Source organism: Tamandua tetradactyla, chromosome 13, assembly GCF_023851605.1.
Source record: "Tamandua tetradactyla isolate mTamTet1 chromosome 13, mTamTet1.pri, whole genome shotgun sequence".
Classification (NCBI taxonomy): domain Eukaryota; kingdom Metazoa; phylum Chordata; class Mammalia; order Pilosa; family Myrmecophagidae; genus Tamandua; species Tamandua tetradactyla.
In genome coordinates this window covers 66287729-66308595 of record NC_135339.1, presented here as the reverse complement: position 1 = coordinate 66308595, position 20867 = coordinate 66287729, and the positions used below count along the sequence as shown (strand labels likewise).

The following is a 20867-nucleotide window of genomic DNA, read 5'->3' as shown; positions in this document are numbered from 1 at the left end:
CTATAATCTGTTGGGAAAATTCAATCTGCTGCCTGATTTTGCGAATAATGTTTTACTGGATCACCGCCATGCTCATTCATTTATGTATTGGCTACGACTGCTTTCATGTTACCACAGTAAAGGTATTTCGTTGTGACAGAGACCATAGAGCCTTTAAAGTCTAAAATATTTACTCTGGCATTTTATAGAAAAGGTTTGCTGACCCCTGATGTAAAGAAAATAACTACCACTTTGAATTCTATACCCAATGAAAATATCTTCTAAGTATAGGAATGAAAAATGACATTTTTAGACACCCATAATCTGAGAGTTTGTTAAGGAACAGACTGTCACTAATGAAAGTTCTAAACAATGTATTTCAGGTATAAGGAAAATGATCCCAGATGGAAGGTCTGTTATGTAAGAAAAATGAAGGGCAATAGTAAATATGTAGAGAAATGTAAATGAACATTGACTGTATAAATCAGCAAAAAGAAAACAAAAGTCAAGTTGGGTTTAAAAATAGCATTGAATTAAAATCCCAGACAATAATAATGGAAGTGCGGTGGGAGGAGAGATTGGCTCCAAATACATAAAGCAAAACTTAACACAAGGACAAGGAGAAACCAAGCCACTCTCTTTTTTTTTTAGATTTATTTATTAATTAAAAAAATTAAACAAATGAGCTAAAACATTAACATATATAATCAGTAATTCACAATATCATCACTTAGTTGCATATTCATCATTTCTTAGAACATTTGCATCAATTCAGAAAAAGAAATAAAAAGACAACAGAAAAAGAAATAAAATGAAAACAGAAAAAAAAAAGATTATACATACCATACCCCTTACCCCTGACTTTCATTAGCATTTCAAACTAAATTTATTTTAACATTTGTTCCCCCTATTATTTATTTTTATTCCATGTGTTCTACTCATCTGTTGACAAGGTAGATAACAGGAGCATCAGACACAAGGTTTTCACAATCACACAGTCACATTGTGAAAGCTATATCATTATTCAATCATCTTCAAGAAACATGGATATTGGAACGCAGCTCTACATTTTCAGGCAGTTCCCTCCAGCCTCTCCATTACATCTTGAATAACAAGGTGATATCTACTTAATGCATAAGAATAACCTCCAGGATAACCTCTCGACTCTGTTTGGAATCTCTCAGCCATTGACACTTTGTCTCATTTCACTCTTCCCCCTTTTGGTCGAGAAGGTTTTCTCAACCCCTTGATGCTGAGTCTCAGCTCATTCTAGGATTTCTGTCCCACGTTGCCAGGAAGGTCCACACCCCTGGGAGTCATGTCCCATGTAGATAGGGGAAGGGTGGTGAGATTGCTTGTTGTGTTGGCTGGAGAGAGAGGACACATCTGAGCAACTAAAGAGGTTCTCTTAGGGGTGACTCTTAGGCCTAAATTTTAAGTAGACTTGACCTATCCTTTGTGAGGTTAAGTTTCATATGAACAAACCCCAAGACTGAGGGCTCAGCCTATAGCTTTGGTTGTCCACACTGCCAAGCCACCATCTTAATGGGAGATTTTAATGTATATGATAGAGTAAACAATGTGCTCTTAGCTCAGCAGCCTAAATGAGCAGGGCATTTCAGAGAATGTTAGTGCCCTCTGGTAATTTTCCATGTCATTCCAATTAGAGCCATAATCCTTATTATGCTTTAGAAGGATTTTCATGGTGTGGACTCCATTCTCCAGCCCTGGCCTTATCTCCCACTATTCTGCCCCTTGTTCACTGTGTGACAGCCTTGCTGGTCATCATGCTGTTTCCTTGAGGCAGGCATGTTCCTGCCTCAGAATCTGCGCTGACCAGAGGGCTTTCCTCTCCAAATCTTCATGGATCCCTGTCTTATTTCCTTCACGTAATTTCTCTGAAATTACTTTCTCACTGAAGCCTTTTTTGGATACTCTGCTCAAAATTTTACCCTCTGACTTTGCTATATCTTATTTTCCTTCCCTGTTTTATTTTTCCTCCTACAATCATCACTATTTACTTCACAATGTATTTTACTTCTCTATCTTATTTATGTCTGAATCTCCCCATAGAATGTAAGCTCCATGAAGACAGGGAATTTCTGTCTGTTTTCTTCCCAGATGTAACCCCAACATCCTATCCTGAGCTTTCCTAGCACAATGTATCCACTTAATATTTGTTGAATGAAAGGTAAAATTAGTGGATAAACACTGAAATTTGAACTCTACAGAAATGTATTTTTTAAATAAATAAGACCAAAAACTATTCATGGTTAAATTAAGTAAACGTGAGGAATTTGTGAGCAGTTGAAAGCAGACTTCTTATTGCTGGTCAAATGACTGTATCATTGCATCACCTGGCGAAAACGCACTAATTTACAGGAAAGATGTTTTTGAGAGATGAATTTGGGAGCTGAATCTGATAAATAATTTGTAAAATGACAGCTTTGGCCACACCTCCTCACTTTCTACAAAGTCTTCTTTAAAAGTTTTAATTAATGCCTACAACGGTATATAGCACTTGGTAGGATAATATTTAGTTCATTTTTAACAACTCTTCGGGATTTCTACATTTTCCAAATTTTCTATATAAATAGACATTTTTGAAATCAGGAAAAAGTGTTTTGGTATGTTTTATAATTTAAAAAACAAATAGGAATTGGAAAGAGAAGTAAGTCCTATTAATTGATTATTTTGAATGATGAATAAATGAATTAATGAATCAGTCAATAAACAAACAAATGAAACAACTTCATTTTAAGCTCCTCATGATGAAGGTCAGGCAGGGCTTTACTAGTTGATCTCTGATTTCCCATCACCCGTTCCCACACAGTGCCTTGCTCACATTAGGCGTTTAGTATTTGTTGAACTGCACATCTGACAACTTCAGTGTTTCTTTTCTTTTATATTTAACAGGGATCTATATTTATCTACACTTTTGGTGAGGAGCCAACCTTTGAGAAAGTCTTAGATGCTTGTGATGGGAACTTTAAGGCAATTGACTTTATCACACCTGGAAACAAATACTTCATGGTAAGGAATGTTGTATTGTGTCACAGAAAGATTTAAAATGCAATGTTTCAAGATTTAAATCCCTATCTATATGTAGTTGGATAAATTTGGAAGTCTATGTGCAAAAGGAATGCAAATGGAAAACATAGAGTATCTTTGAAGATTGTAGCAGAGATGCCAACCACTTCCATCATTGAACCTTCTTCCCAGTTGGAATGATATCATCACACTGTAACTTCGTAACACTGTCTTCTGAAAATGGCCAAAGGAATTGAGATTTTAGGAGCCATCCGGTTTTATCACTACCCAAACTCTCCAAGTCAGACCTTTAAACACATTCATTGCTAATAAGCCATCAACACTCAATAAAAATTGATATTTATTTAAACATTGGTATTTACTACCTTCCAGACAGACTCACTGTCCTACCTAAGGATGGAAATTAAACTGTTCATGCATGAAACATGAATTCAGTTTACAAAGAGGAAAAAAACATCCTCTACATTTAGAAACTATATACTTCTTTTATAGTGTTCTATCGTTCACTTTTTATTCATCTCAAAAAACATATTTCAATTTTTGTGACTTGGGGTTCTAGCAAATAAAATGAAACACAGGTTATGGAATGGGTGACGTTAAAGATCTCTTCCAATTTTGAGATTCTTATTATATGATTTTCTTTCATATGTTCTCTTGTAAGAATTATGTCATCTCACAGTTGTCTTAATTCAATAAAAACTACGTAGATTTTCATGTTTAGGAATTAGCTAACTGACTCAGATTTTCATTTTATATACTCCTTATTAGTATTAAAAAAAACGATATAAATTTGATAACACTCCATTTACTTTAAGGTGCTTTCAGTCTTTGATCTTGTAAAAGGATAAAAGTTGTTTAAAAATGAGTGTTGGGTGGGCCACGGTGGCTCAGCAGGTAGACTTCTTGCCTGCCATGCCGGAAACCAGGGTTCAGTTCCCGGTGCCTGCCCATGAAAAAAAAAAAAAAAAGATTAAAAAGAAAATGGATGTTGTAAACTCCCTTATTTCTAGGCTTATTCACAAGGCAATAATCCCACTGAATTTCCAAATAACTTTTATCTCAAATATGTACACAGAAGAATCTTTATTTCACTGTTCTAATTATAATTAGTTATTATGATTAGATATTTACTTAGTTATTACCTAAATTGTAATAAAGATAATAGATAACCTTTATTCAATAAGAAATATTAATATTGAAATTGCGAAGTAATTATTTATAACCCACAGAGCGACTAACATAAAGGGACTTGGAACAAGCTTTCATAGAAGTATCTTGTTTTACATTTAGAATTGTATTCTTCTTTATTGTTACAGACACTCACAGGTTCAGGGGAAGTTTGTGTTTGGTGGTTGGAGGATGGTTCTTGTGTCAGCAGGATTTATCTTAATACCCCAGTAAGTATGCCTAATCAGTGGACTTTAAAAAATGCTGAATTCTAATGCATTCAACCTTTTCATATTTCCTTATAATAATCTGTGAAAAGACTTGTTATAAATATTTTACTGCATTGTCATCTTATAGTTTTAGAATAATTCTTGTGTGTAAAATATATTCCATAGCCCATGAGATAGAACACATCTTACAGGTTATAGGAAAGGATAAGTTTTTCTGTAGCAGCAGTCAATTCCAAAATCCTAGTGGCTTATATCCCACTTATGATGTAAATTCATCATGGATTGGCGAAGGTCTCTACTTTACCCAGTCTCACAGGAAGCCAGGCTGATGGAAGTTCTGCCAACTTATAGCTGCACTATATATATATATTTCAGAACCCATGGCTTCCTTGGTGCCGTGACAAGGGAAGAGAGTCCTGGAGAATCATGAATTAACAATTAAGTGCTTAGGCTGCAAAGGTATCAGTTAGAAATGAAAGAAAATTGCCACTCTATAATCAGCTTAAGCCAAAGAATGAATAAATAAAAAGCAGGGGTTATTGGCTCAATTAACCCTGAAGTACAGAAATTGTCTGCCCTCAGCTTGGCTCAATCAGCAGCTCAAATCGTACTAGCAAAAATCTTGTTTTTCTGTCTCTATACTATGCCTTTAGTTCCATCTTGTGTGAATGTGTGTGATAGAGAGGGATTTTTTTTATATCCTTATTCATTGCTTAAATTCTTCACAATAATGTTTTGTGGGGAATGCATGGTCCTGGAATCGAACCCAGGTCTCCCACATGGAAGGCAAGCATTCTACCACTGAACCACCTATGTACCCTACAATAAATTTTCATATCTGGAAATAAAACCACCAAAGATATTTATGAGAGGGAAGAATAGTAGTAACTTGGTTCTCCCTGTAATTGCAATGTTCTTAGAGGTCTTGGTGTAGCCTAGTGGTATTGCAAACCCTCCATGGCCTGCTGGGTCCCCTATTGAAGCAATCTACTTATATAAAGTGCACATTATACCATTTTTAAGTGTACAAGTCACTGACATTAATTACATTTACAATATTGTGCTACCATCACCACCATTCATTATCAAAACTTTTTCATCACCCCATACAGAAACTCTGTATCCATAAACAGTAACTCCCCCTTCCCCCTCCCCATTTACCCTGGTATTCTCTAATCGACTTTCTGTATCATTGAATTTGTTTATTATATTCTAAATATTTCATATATGTGGAATCATATGCTGTTTTTCCCTTTGTGCCTTCTTATTTCATTCTGTGTTTTCAAGGTTCATCCATGTTGTAGCACATATCAAAACGTCATTCTTTTTTTGTGGCCGAATAATATGTACCACATTTTGTTTATCATCTATTGATGAACGCTTGAATTGCTTCCACCTTTTGGCTATTAGGATGAATAATGCTGTTCATAATACAAGTACAAGTATCTTTTTTGAGTGTCTGTTTTCACTTTCTTTGGGTATTTACTTAGGAGTGGAATTGCTGGGTCATATGGTAATTCTATGTCAACTTCTGGTGAGGAACTGCCAAGGTGTTTCCACAACAGCTGCATCATTTTATATTCCCAACAGCAATGTATGATGGTTCTAATTTGTCCTCTCTAACATGTGTTATTTTACATTTTTAAAATAATAACCATCCTAGTGGATGTGAAGTGTTATCTCTTTCGATTCCTCTTAGACTATAGCCAGCTGCCACAGGTACAAACCTCATATCACATTATCAGGGGAAGAAAGCTTCCAAAAGTAAGAAAAAAGAAGGTTCTTATTTCCAGAACACCAAGTATGTGTGTATATATATATATAATATTTTAATTTTTTTATCATATAGTATAACATATATACAAAGCAAAGAAATAAAAAAGCAATAGTTTTCAAAGCATTCTTCAACAAGTAGGTACAGGACAGATCCCAGAGTTTGTCATCAAGTATGTATTTTTTAATTTCTCAGAAACATCCCTGAACTAATCACTGTGGACAGGGGAATGAGAAATGCTAATTAGCTTAAGTTTAATCCTGGAAATGAGATCAGATCTGTTCCACTTAACCCTGAAAATAGGGGAGGGATGGTTTGTTGGAGGGTATTCAAGACATTTTCCAAAAGAAGGGTGTGTAGGTGCTGGGCGACAAACCACAACTGCCCATGACACCTGCCACGATGTGATACCATTGTGTCTGCAATGTCCATTGTGGTATTTTACATAAAATAATATTTTAAAAAACACAAAGGAACAAGAAACAATTATGGTGCTTTTTCTTCTAAACATCATCATTTGCTGTATTACACACTTCTGGATGATATATGGATCTTGGCAGGAAGTAGAGAAGTTATAATCCTTCCTCTTTATAAGATTAAAATCTTAACTATAAAAGACTAAGCATCAAATCTTAGTTAAGAGGATTGCAAGTGCAAAAGATTCATAATCTACGTAATGAGGACTTACTTGTTCTCCTTGGCCAAGAAGCTACACACTCCACAAGCCTGCTTTCTGCTTCAGATGTCTGCCCCTCCCCTGACCAGAAGGTGGAGGGGAGTGGATCGTGGGCCACTTTAATAATTACTTTGACAAACCATGGAGCTCCAAACTGCATGGTACACTCATGTGGGTCAACCTGTGTTGGGAGAGATGGTGGTCATTCTTGACTGTCCTACGGGGAATTGACAGGAGGACTGAGCCAGCAAGGCTCATCTCATCGCAGAGGTGCTCAGGGAGCCGGACCAGCACAGTGGCGGCAGGATGCCTGGGCACCAGCAGGGTCCCTTGATGGCACCTGCCAGGGTATATAAGACCCCTCCAGGTATGGTGGCACATTTTTAGACTAGCCAGCAGTCACTAAGGAATGGAGGAAAATTTCAAGTGATTACTTTGGGAGCACACGCACAATGAGACGACCCATAAAAGCTTTCAGTTAAAATAAAAACAAAAACCATTTTGTATCCAGTTTTGTACTTAGATACCACTTAAGACTCAACCTGGTTAATTCAAGCCTTGGAAAAATCACTTTAAAGTGAAAGCCCACTCAACTGGGAAAGTATGTGAGGTCTACTGGGGCAGGAACCTGACAAATCTCTGAGCTTTGTCATTAGTTTTGAAGTCCTGAGGCATATTGCTGAACTTTTCTTGGCCTGAGTTTTTTCTTCTGCAATATGCTCCCTCTTTTTTTAAAAAAAAAATATTGCAATTGAGCTATCTTCATGCATCATACAGTCCATCTAAAGTATACGATCAGTGGTTCACAATATCATGACATAGTTGTGTATTCATCACCATGATCATTTTAAGAACATTTGCATGACTCCAGAAAAAGAAATAGGAAAAAGAAAAAACCCCATATATCCCATACCCTTACCCTTCCTTCTCACTGACCTCTAGTATTGCAATCTACCCAATTATTTTCACCCTATATCCCCCCATTGTTTATTTATTTATTTGTCATTTTTTTCACTCCTCTATCCATACCGTGGATAAAAGGAACATCAGACACAAGATTTTCACAATCACACAATATCAAAAAAGGGGTATCGATACAATGCATAAGAATAACCTCCAGGATAACCTCTTGACTCTGTTTAAAATCTCTCAGCCACTGAAACTTCATTTTGTCTCATATCTCTCTCCGCCCTTTTGGTCAAGAAGGCTTTCTCAGTCCCTTGATTCTGGGCCCTGGCTCATCCCTGGGAGTCCTGTCCCATGTTGCCAGGGAGGTTTACACCTCTGAGTGTCATGTCCCACTTAGGGGGAGAACATGATGATCTCTTAAACTCTCGTCTAGTTCTAATGTTCCATAATTTAATTCGACAATCTACAAAGTGTAATTACAGAGGAATGAGCCTGATACCTCACGTCATGAAAGTTCATTTCTTCTTTTAGACATCATATTCTGTACAAATAATTGCAAGTGAAACTGGTATCTGTTAAACAATATTTTAGGACCAAAAACCTGGTCCAGCAACACAGTTATTTTCTTAAGTCTTCCTCGGTCATGCCAACCTCTCAGACTTCATCAGTAAATGAATGCTGATGTCAAAAATCATTGACATTCTATTTAAAATGTCCAAAAGAGGCTAGAAATTTCCCTTATATTTCTTATTTTACTTGTCAGTATTATTGGTATGATCATACCATTATTTAGGAATAAAATGAAGCCATGGTTAACAGTTCAAGAAATCTCTTTAGATAAGACTAAGAAGTACAAATTTCTATGGCTTCTTGTGCGATGGATTAACTCAGGAATGCTGCATTTATAATCTGTAATACCGCACAACACTTGCCACTATTGTTATTCTGCGAGCTTTCCAAATACATTGTAGAACTCTTACATGCTGGGGAGCAGACTTCATTTTCTGGTGCAGTGGAGTTGAGCATTTGGGGGTTTATTTTAAACAGGCAATGGTTCTGGCTTGTTCTCCCTCCTCGCTCTCTGCTGCCGTGGGGACCATGGCTGGCTCTGTCCAATTCCTCAGCGTCAGTGATGCCAAGTCCCCGTGGGTAGTTCACAAGGCCTTTCTTTCCGAATCGCCCCTGCAGCACGTCGTGTAAGTACTGACTGCCACTGGCAGCTGCTTGGTCAATCTGTCTGCTGAGTATTCCAGCCAGGCCATAATTTATTTTAAGTTTTGCATGTTGTATTTATCTTGAAAAGTAATATATTCGAAATCCAAAATGGGCAAAGGGGTGTGTAGTGAAAAGTCTGTCTCCCGTGCTCCCCCCACATGCAGTTCTTCTCCCCAAAGGCAGCCTATTATCAATGTCTCCTTTCTCTTTCCAGAAATATTCTGTCCAAACACAAGCAAATAGATAAGAAATAATTATCCTTTTATTTACACAAATAATTATCAGGCACTTACAGTATGCCAAGTGCTTTTCTCGTATTAAATTCATGATGTACTCTCACTCTATTTTACATGCTATCTCTATTTTACAGATAAGCAACATGAGACATGAAGAATTTAAATAACTTACTTAAATATTACACAGGTAGTAAGTGACAAAGGTGAGGACTTAAACCCAGGTCACTGCCTGTATCCTTAAAGGGTAATAAATTGCATGCAACCTTCTGCACCTCACTGTTTTCTCACTTAATGGTGTATGTTGAAGATGGCTTCTTATCTACACATAAAGACCTGCCTAATTCTTTTTCACAACTGCACTGTATTCCATTATATGAATGTACCATCACTTCTTAAACAGTACCCTATTAAAGGACATTTGGATTATTTCCAATCTTTTGAAGCAGTACTTTTAAGGAGACAGCATAGAGATGTTGAACTTGGCCTTGTGTGTAATTATTATTTTTTGCTTTAGCCTAACAGTAAGTATGAGAACTCACATTTGTGCCATGCTTTACAGCTATCAGACCTAGGAGCTTATTGAATGTGATCCTTACAACATGAGTTCCAAAGGTGTTATGCTTGTTACTTTTAGATAAATAAGGGAATTCAGGTTCAGAGGGGTTAAGAGAGGCATTTGCCCGATATTTTGCAGCTGGTGCATGGAGGAGCTGGGTTCTTGCCAACTGTACTATTTCTGCCAAGCTCTGCTGCTGCCGCCCAGTGGGAAGGATCTATAACCTTCCCCCATTCACCCTCTGCTCTTCTGTGTTTCCTGTGCTTCCTCTTTCACAGATCCTTCTCTCATATTCTAATTAGCATCTTTCCACTTTTTCTAAGTTGCTACAGTTGTAGAGACATTTCAGTGTATGTTCCTTCCTCCTCCTGCAAGCCTGAAACTCCACATACATGGCTAATTTGAGAATTGCTTATTTCTACCCAAAATATCAACAAAGCGTTGACAGATTTCATTCATGATGAAACAATTGCCCTTCCTGAGCATTCTTGACCTACACCACCTAAGTTGCAATTTAGAAATAGCCTGCAGCTAAAGTGTAATGATTGTATTTAAATGTAAACACTTGGTTTTAAAGTTTAGATAATGATAAAAATCACAAACCATAAGTATGACTGGTCTTAAATATATCTCCATGCCCTCATTTATTAAACATCCTTACTTATTAGTGAAACAGGTAGGATCTGATAATCAGATTTCTTTTCCAGTTATGACCAGCGAGGAATGTTTCTGTTAGCTGGAACATCAGAAGGAAAAATCTTCGTTATCAATGCCAACCCCTCAAGCTCATTTGAGATTTTTGGATTCACAGGTATTACACAGAATGTCTATTAATTTAAAATAGTAGTCTCTTTACTCCAAAGAATTTAAGGTTGTGAAAACAGGACTATAGTGAAACAATGGCTTCTTTTCTAAAAGAGAAACATTTAAATAGTATTAAATAGCTTTAAAAGAGAATTTTCACAACAAATTCAAAGAATGGCTTCTTTTCTAAAAGAGAAACATTTAAATAATATTAAATAGCTTTAAAATAGAATTTTCACTCCGAATTCAGAGTATTCGGAGTATTAGAGTTATCTGCTTGTTATACAGTTGATATTAATAAATTATTTTGAATTGATTTATGAATTAAAAAAAGACTGAACATTTCTAATATTATTACAAGGGTAAGTTGAGTTGGTTTCATGCTGGAAAACTTTTTAAAAATAATATTTGGCTTCTACTCAAGATTTTTTTGTGTGTGTGAACACCTTTAATGTGTCTTCTCTGAACAAAAAGATATGCAGCCTTTTCAGTAATGGGCATACAAATAAACCATAGATCTGGTGGGAGAGGGGCACTTACATGATAAATAGTAAGAACTCATGCTTTTGTCTCTAGTTTTAGGTACTAAATGGGTACTAAATGGGTACCTAAAAATATATAATATATAAAAAATAATTAAATTTAAAATATAAAATATATATATAAAATATATATAAATATATAATATATAAATTTTAAAAATATATTTTTTATGTTTATTCCCCCAAATATATTTTTAAATCCACTCATAGATTCCTAAAGATTATTGAGGGTCTCCTAGGTGCAAAATATTTAACATAGGCCCCATGGGGGGATGAAAGACCAAGGAAACAAATAGTGGAAGAGTAAAGAGCAGAGTGCCATGCTGCCCAGAGGAAGAATCGACTCTGCCAGGTATGAGAAGAGTGGAGGTGTATGGGAGAGGCTCAGGTAGGAGCTACGGAAAATGGGTTTAGAATGAGTTTTCTGAGGTTTGAAGCTGGTTTAAAGGATTTTCATAGGTGGAGGATAGGACACATTGGTGGTATTCTGGCTTAAGATAAAAGTCCAAACCAAGGCACTTGGAGCGGTAGGAGTCCAGTGTAACAGGTGAGTGGAAGCATTTGCTAGAAGACTGCTCTGACGATGCCATCTGATGAAGGGCCTGGAATATCATTTGAAGAAGTCTGGAATCTGTCCTGTTGTTAATGAGATGTCCTCAGGGGTTTTCACAATGGACTGGCATGGTTTAATTTGTTTTTTAGAAAATGATTTTGGCACCAATGTGAAGGATGGATTAGAAAGGTAAGAAAATAGAATTTTAAAGATGATTCCAGAAACTTCATGGTAGCTCAGGCAAGAGATAATAATAATAATAACAACAACAAAGACTTATTGAAGATTCCTTCCTGTGTGATAGCCAGTGTCCAAAGTGCTTGACAGGTGTTAACTCATTTAGTTGTTGCAGACAGCCTTGATGAGGTCAATACTACTGTTATCCCTATTTTACAGATGAGGCAATTGAGGCACAGTGCAGTTAAGCACTTGTTCAAGGGGGAAGTCGAGAAGTGGCAACTCCTATTTTAAGAAGCTTGCAGTGGAGCAAAGGAAATTGAAATGGTGACTTGTGTGAGGTAGCAGGTGTGAAGGAAGGTTCTTAACTGAAGAGAAGGGAGTCTTGAGGGCTCAATAAAAGGTACCATAAGAGACAGAAGAAAATGAAAGCAGGTAATTGGCAGTGTGTGATCTAATAAGAGATAGGAGGACTGAGCGCAGAATTACAGATAGAAAGAGGTTACATTTTGCTCCTAAATGAATGTCAGGAAATGAAGAGGGAGAATGGAAAGAGAGAAATTTTTAGGATCAGGGTAAGAAAGGGGATGCCAAGTTTGTGTCAGATGTCTTCAGTCATCCTTGTTAAGTAAGAATGGAAGTCATCCTTGAACCCAAAAAAGAAGGGCTGATACTGGAGGCTGAGAAACTGGAAACATTCAGAATGGCCACTGTGGAGAGCACGAGCAGTAAATCTTGAATAAATCCAAGAGGGACTCCAGGCTTGGCAGACCTTGGAGAGGTCAGGTTATCTGAATTTCTAGAGGAGCTCACTCATAAAAGAGTGTGTATTTCCACCAAACCCTCAACGTCAGAAATACAGGTGCAAAGAACACAGATGCTGGAATGGATGTGCAAGGGGCCAGAACAGGCAGGGGGCTGTTTTGTGGGGAGACTTGGCAGAGTCTGGAGGCCACTCTGGGGGTGAAGGAAGCAGCTGTTTAGAATCTTGACGATCCAGCCATCCAATCAGGAGTGTCTTCAGGCACTTATATTTTAACGTCATTTTGAATATCCAGTCAATGAATTTGGATCTAAAAATTTAGTGAAGGCAAGTGTATAATGTGATGTCTCAAATAGGAAAATAAATGATTCTTGAACTTAATGATCACTTGTGGTGTGATTTCCATTTGCTTTCAGAGGTAGGCAAAAGCATATTACAAATATCCACAGTGTGTCTTTTGGAAACAGACGTAGTAGAAGTGATGGTGCTTTCCATGTCTCCAGAAGCAGGAAGAAACAGGCTGGAAATGTTTACTCTGCCTAAAATACTGCCAGAGGGTAAAGAAAAAAACAAATCCACAATTCTGTCCTGTGCCCAGATAAGTTGTTACTATAGTTTCTATTTATTTCTTGTGATAGCATGAACATATGAAGACTTAAATACTACTTTTTGTACCTCTTTACAAAGTGACAGCTGACTTGGCTGTTAATCAAAAATGTAAACTTTCCCCAGGCCTTGCGACCTGGAATCTGTTTATTACCAGAGAAAAGAAATGGGGTCAACAGATACCTGTGTCAAATTGATTTGCCATTTTGTACTATCTCTTGTTTTGTAGTTTTAAAGATAAAATGGTTAAATTCAGATAGATTACAGTGTAGTTACCTTCACTGATAAAAGTATAAAGAAAGCTTTCTGGATAAAAAGATATGAGGAAATAAGCACTCTTTCTTTTAGATGACAAATATATCTACAGCTATTTTGCAAATATATAGTTATAGAATATGAGAGCTGAAAAGCTCAAGCACTTTTCTATTTATTTGAGGATCTCTATTCCATCATGAGTTTTTTTAAAAAGAAAAAAACTTCAATTATGTATGTCTACATAATTGAGGAAATTAACCAAGCCCTTACTAAAGTTATTTTACTCACAAGCAGTCATTTGATACTCAAGTATTTCTAATGGTGCCAATTAAAAAATCATTTTCATCACCTCATAGCCTCTGCAATATAAATTGAACATTTAAAAATTTGATTTTTCATTTCATAATTGTTCATAATGATACTAAAAAAATAAAATCGATATACAGTGCAAGTGACCACTTCTCTTCTAAATCTTATAGTCTCTGGAACCTTTGTGGATGAAAGAGGGAGGCTAAGAAATGAATTCATTCATAAGTATGTGTATGAGACGGAACACACTCTCTCCTCTGCAGTCTTGGACTTTCAAAGCCAACGATTATATGGCTTCTGTAATCAAGTTCCATATATCTGTAGCTATCCTCTTCCTGAAAAGGTATGCCAACACTTAAGTGTGCTATGATTTATCTTAGTGATCAAGATTGACATATTGCATTCATTAAACATGATCCTGTTAACTGCTTTAATGTAAGTCCAGCTAGTAAATGGCTTTATTATATTAATATGACATCCTTAAACTAGGCATGTACTAGCAATATTTGTTAATCCCTCATAAAATACATTTGAGCAATCTCACACTTATTTCACATACATCCATCCTGTCAGACAAAATGCAGTCAACACAGTATTAGTTAAGAGCTTGTAATAAACAATCTAGGGTTAATTCCAAGATGGAGGCATAAGATACTCCAGGGTGCAGTTTTCCACAGAATCTTTGAACAGCTAACAAAAAAACTGGCAGAGCATCTTCCTCAGAGTCCTGGAAAATAGTCAAAGGGTTGCAGTAACTGTATAATTGCCAAATCAAGACAATGCAGCTTTTAAAAATGGTAGGAATAAAGGGAGAAGATGGCGGCTTAGTAAGATGCGCGGGTCTTAGTTCCTCCTCCAGAACAGCTACTAAAGAAATAGAAACAGTACAGAACAGCTCCCGGAGCCACAACAGAGACCATTCTGGAACGGCTGAACTGGCAGGGAGAATCCGCAGTGGTGAGATCACCGAGGGGCGTGCGCTTCCCTGGGCCGGGGCGGCTGGCGGCCGGAGTCCCTCCCTCCCTCCTTCCTGGGCCGGCTGGGAGAGTTGGACAGGTAGTCTCCTCAAGCCGCAGCTGCTGGTGCGCCCCCACCCCCACGCGCAGCCCCCCCCGGACCGGCTGGGAGAATTGGATCGGAGGTCCCGCAAGCTGCGGAGACCGGCGACCGGGGTCCCTTCCACACACGTGGCTTCCCGGTCGGCTGGGAATGTTGGATAGGCACTTCCCCAAGCCGCGGCGGCCGGCGCCCCCCCACCACGCTTGGCGTCCCAGGCCGGCTGGGAGATTTGGACCGGCCCTCCCCCAAGCCGCCGAGGCCGGCGACACTCCCCATGCGCATATTCCCGGGCCGGCAGGGAGATTCGGATCGGCACTCCTCCAAGCCGCGGCGGCCAGCGACCCCCCCCCCACACATGGATTCCCGGGCCAGCTGGGAGATCCGGATCAGCACTCCCCAAAGCTGCTTCGGCTAGTGACCCCCCCCCCCCCACAGCAAGAGTTTTCCAAAGTTAAAGGAGCCACAGCATCTTTTACTGGTGGGACCCGCAGACAGAGGTGCGCCACGAGCGCCACCTACCAGGCAGGATAAGAAAAACAGAGCCCAGAGATTTCACGGAAAAATCTTTCAACCTGCTGGGTCCTACACCCAGGGAAATCTGATTAAATGCCCAGACACCCGCAGAAAATAATAGATCACACTCGGAAAATTGAAGATATGGCCCAGTCAAAGGAACAAACCAACAGTTCAAATGAGATACAGGAGCTGAGGCAACTAATGCTGAATATACGAACAGAAATGGAAAACCTCTTCAAAAACCAAATCAATAAATTGAGGGAGGACATGAAGAAGACATGGGCTGAACAAAAAGAACAAATAGAAAATCTGAAAAAACAAATCACAGAACTTATGGGAGTGAAGGACAAAGTAAAAAAGATGGAAAAAACGATGGATACCTACAATGGTAGATTTAAAGTGACAGAAGCTAGAATTAGTGAACTGGAGGATGGAACATCTGAATTCAAAAAAGAAACAGAAACTATAGGGAAAAGAATGGAAAAATTTGAACAGGGGATCAGGGAACTGAAGGACAATATGAAGCGCACAAATATACGTGTTGTGGGTGTCCCAGAAGGAGACGAGAAGGGAAAAGGAGGAGAAAAACTAATGGAAGAAATTATCACTGAAAATTTCCCAACTCTTATGAAAGACCTAAAATTACAGATCCAAGAAGTACAGCGCACCCCAAAGAGAATAGACCCAAATAGGCGTTCTCCAAGACACTTACTAGTTAGAATGTCAGAGGTCAAAGAGAAAGAGAGGATCTTGAAAGCAGCAAGAGAAAAACAATCCATCACATATAAGGGAAACCCAATAACACTATGTGTAGATTTCTCAGCAGAAACCATGGAAACTAGAAGACAGTGGGATGATATATTGAAATTACTAAAAGAGAAAAACTGCCAACCAAGATTCTATATCCAGCAAAATTGTCCTTCACAAATGAGGGAGAAATTAAAACATTCTCAGACAAAAAATCACTGAGAGAATTTGTGACCAAGAGACCAGCTCTGCAAGAAATACTAAAGGGAGCACTAGTTCAGATACGAAAAGACAAAAGAGAGAGGTATGGAGAAGAGTGTAGAAAGAAGGAAAATCAGATATGATGTACATAATACAAAAGGCAAAATGGTAGAGGAAAATATTATCCAAACAGTAATAACACTAAATGTTAATGGATGAATTCCCCAATCAAAAGACATAGACTGGCAGAATGGATTAAAAAACAGGATCCTTCTATATGCTGTCTACAGGAAACACATCTTAGACCCAAAGATAAACATAGGTTGAAAGTGAAAGGTTGGGAAAAGATATTTCATGCAAATAACAACCAGAAAAGAGCAGGAGTAGCTATACTAATATCCAACAAATTAGACTTCAAATGTAAAACAGTTAAAAGAGACAAAGAAGGACACTATCTACTAATAAAAGGAACAATTAAACAAGAAGACATAACAATCATAAATATTTATGCACCGAACCAGAATGTCCCTAAATACATGAGGAATACACTGCAAACACTGAAAAGGGAAACAGACACATATACCATAATAGTTGGAGACTTCAATTCACCACTCTCATCAATGGACACAACATCTAGACAGAGGATCAATAAAGAAATAGAGAATCTGAATATTACTATAAATGAGCTAGACTTAACAGACATTTATAGGACATTACATCCCACAACAGCAGGATACACCTTTTTCTCAAGTGCTCATGGATCATTCTCAAAGATAGACCATATGCTGGGTCACAAAGCAAGTCTTAACAAATTTAAAAAGATTGAAATCATACATAACACTTTCTTGGATCATAAAGGAATGAAGTTGGAAATCAATAATAGGCGGAGTGCCAGAAAATTCACAAATACGTGGAGGCTCAACAACACACTCTTAAACAACAAGTGTCAAGGAAGAAATTGCAAGAGAAATTAGTAAATACCTAGAGGCGAATGAAAATGAAAACACAACATATCAAAACTTATGGGACGCAGCAAAGGCAGTGCTAAGAGGGAAATTTATTGCCCTAAATGCCTATATCAGAAAAGAAGAAAAAGCAAAAATTCAGGAATTAACTGTCCACATGGAAGAACTGGAGAAAGAACAGCAAACTAATCCCAAAAAGCAAAGCAAGCAAAAGGAAAGAAATAACAAAGATCAGAGCAGAAATAAATGAAATTGAAAACATGAAAACAATAGAGAAAATCAATAAGACCAGAAGTTGGTTCTATGAGAAAATCAATAAGATTGATGGGCCCTTAGCAAGATTGACAAAAAGAAGAAGAGAGAGGATGCAAATAAATAAGATCAGAAATGGAAGAGGAGACATAACCACTGACCTCACAGAAATAAAGGAGGTAATAACAGGATACTATGAAAAACTTTATGCTAATAAATACAACAATTTAGAGGAAATGGATGGGTTCCTGGAAAGGCATGAACAACCAACTTTGACTCAAGAAGAAATAGATGACCTCAACAAACCAATCACAAGTAAAGAAATTGAATCGGTCATTCAAAAGTTTCCTAAAAAGAAAAGTCCAGGACCAGACGGCTTCACATGTGAATTCTATCAAACATTCCAGAAAGAATTAGTACCAACTCTCCTCAAACTCTTCAAAAAAATCGAAGTAGAGGGAAAGCTACCTAATTCATTCTATGAAGCCAACATGACCCTCATACCAAAACCAAGCAAAAATATTACAAAAAAAGAAAACTACAGACCAATCTCTCTGATGAATATAGATGCAAAAATCCTCAACAAAATTCTAGCAAATCGAATCCAACAACACATTAAAAGAATTATACATCATGACCAAGTAAGATTCATCCCAGGTATGCAAGGATGGTTCAACATAAGAAAATCAATTAATGTAATACACCATATCAACAAATCAAAGCAGAAAAATCACATGATCATCTCAATTGATGCAGAGAAGGCATTTGACAAGATTCAACATCCTTTCCTGTTGAAAACACTTCAAAAGATAGGAATACAAGGGAACTTCCTTAAAATGATAGAGGGAATATATGAAAAACCCACAGCTAATATCATCCTCAATGGGGAAAAATTGAAAACTTTCCCCTAAGATCAGGAACAAGACAAGGATGTCCATTATCACCACTATTATTCAACATCGTGTTGGAGGTTCTAGCCAGAACAATTAGACAAGAAAAAGAAATACAAGGCATCAAAATTGGAAAGGAAGAATTAAAACTATCACTGTTTGCAGACGATATGATACTATACGTCGAAAACCTGGAAAAATCCACAACAAAACTACTAGAGCTAATAAATGAGTACAGCAAAGTAGCAGGTTACAAGATCAACATTCAAAAATCTGTAGAATTTCTATACACGAGCAATGAACAAGCTGAGGGGGAAATCAAGAAACGAATTCCATTTACAATTGCAACTAAAAGAATAAAATACCTAGGAATAAATTTAACTAAAGAGACAAAAAACCTATATAAAGAAAACTACAAAAAACTGTTAAAAGAAATCACAGAAGACCTAAATAGATGGAAGGGCATACCGTGTTCATGGATTGGAAGACTAAATATAGTTAAGATGTCAATCCTACCTAAATTGATTTACAGATTCAATGCAATACAATCAAAATCCCAACAACGTAGTTTTCAGAAATAGAAAAACCAATAAGCAAATTTATCTGGAAGGGCATGGTGCCCCAAATTGCTAAAAGTATCTTGAGGAAAAAAAACGAAGCTGGAGGTCTCATGCTGCCGGACTTTAAGGCATATTATGAAGCCACAGTGGTCAAAACAGCATGGTATTGGCATAAAGATAGATATATCGACCAATGGAATCAAATAGAGTGCTCAGATATAGACCCTCTCATCTATGGACATTTGATCTTTGATAAGGCAGTCAAGCCAACTCACCTGGGACAGAACAGTCTCTTCAATAAATGGTGCCTAGAGAACTGGATATCCATATGCAAAAGAATGAAAGAGAACCCATATCTCACACCCTATACAAAAGTTAACTCAAAATGGATCAAAGATCTAAACATTAGGTCTAAGACCATAAAACAGTTAGAGGAAAATGTAGGGAGATATCTTATGAAACTTACAATTGGAGGCGGTTTTATGGACCTTAAACCTAAAACAAGAGCACTGAAGAAAGAAATAAATAAATGGGAACTCCTCAAAATTAAACACTCTTGTGCATCAAAGAACTTCATCAAGAAAGTTGAAAGACAGCCTACACAATGGGAGACAATATTTGGAAATGACATATCAGATAAAGGTCTAGTATCCAGAATTTATAAAGAGATTGTTCAACTCAACACAAAAAGACAGCCAACTCAATTACAAAATGGGAAAAAGACTTGAACAGACACCTACCAGAAGAGGAAATACAAATGGCCAAAAGGCACATGAAGAGATGCTCAATGTCCCTGGCCATTAGAGAAATGCAAATCAAAACCACAATGAGATATCATCTCACACCCACCAGAATGGCCATTATCAACAAAACAGAAAATGACAAGTGCTGGAGAGGATGCAGAGAAAGAGGCACACTTATCCACTGTTGGTGGTAATGTCAAATGGTGCAACCACTGTGGAAGGCAGTTTGGCGGTTCCTTAAAAAGCTGAATATAGAATTACCATACAACCCAGCAATACCATTGCTAGGTATCTACTCAAAGGACTTAAGGGCAAAGACACAAACGGACATTTGCACACCAATGTTTATAGCAGCGTTATTTACAATTGCAAAGAGATGGAAACAGCCAAAATGTCCATCAACAGACGAGTGGCTAAACAAACTGTGGTGTATACATACGATGGAATATTATGCAGCTTTAAGACAGAATAAACTTATGAAGCATGTAATGGATGGACCTAGAGAACATTATGCTGAGTGAGTCTAGCCAAAAACTAAAGGACAAATACTGTATGGTCCCACTGATGTGAACTGACATTCGAGAATAAACTTGGAATATGTCATTGGTAACAGAGACCAGCAGGAGTTAGAAACAGGGTGAGATAATGGGTAATTGGAGCTGAAGGGATACAGACTGTGCAACAGGACTAGATACAAAAACTCAAAAATGGACAGCACAATAATACCTAATTGTAATGTAATTATGTTAAAACACTGAATGAAGCTGCATCTGAGGTATAGTTTTGCTAGCTGCTGGACTGCAATATACCAGAAACAGAATGGCTTTAAAAAGGGGAATTTAATGAGTTGCTAGTTTATAGTTCTAAGGCCAAGATAATGTTCCAATTACAACAAGTCTATAGAAATGTCCAATCAAAGGTATCCAGAGAAAGATACCTTGGTTCAAGAAGACCCATGAAGTTCAGGGTCTCTCTCATATCCAAGAAGGCACACAGTAAACACAGTCACAGTTTCTTTCTCAGCTGGAAGGGCACATGGCAAGCAAAGCATCATCTGCTTGCTTTCTCTCCTGGCTTCCTGTTTCATGAAGCTCCCCGGGAGGCATTTTCCTTCTTCGTCTCCAAAGGTTGC

The 20867-nt window shown here is 37.6% G+C and overlaps 1 protein-coding gene across 10 annotated transcripts in view; it reads left to right on the top strand.

Annotated features, from left to right (window-relative positions):
* The window catches only part of CFAP43 (cilia and flagella associated protein 43), a 165500-nt gene that overhangs the window by 77984 nt on the left and 66649 nt on the right, over positions 1–20867 (top strand). For 9 of the 10 annotated variants that reach the window (XM_077125944.1, XM_077125940.1, XM_077125939.1 and 6 more), the window contains 6 exons: positions 2896–3012; positions 4347–4427; positions 8834–8982; positions 10501–10604; positions 13049–13234; positions 13973–14145. In XM_077125944.1, coding sequence (XP_076982059.1) covers positions 2896–3012; positions 4347–4427; positions 8834–8982; positions 10501–10604; positions 13049–13234; positions 13973–14145 — 810 coding nt within the window. The remainder of the gene's footprint in view (positions 1–2895; positions 3013–4346; positions 4428–8833; positions 8983–10500; positions 10605–13048; positions 13235–13972; positions 14146–20867) is intronic. The other variant, XM_077125941.1, reaches the window with a different exon arrangement.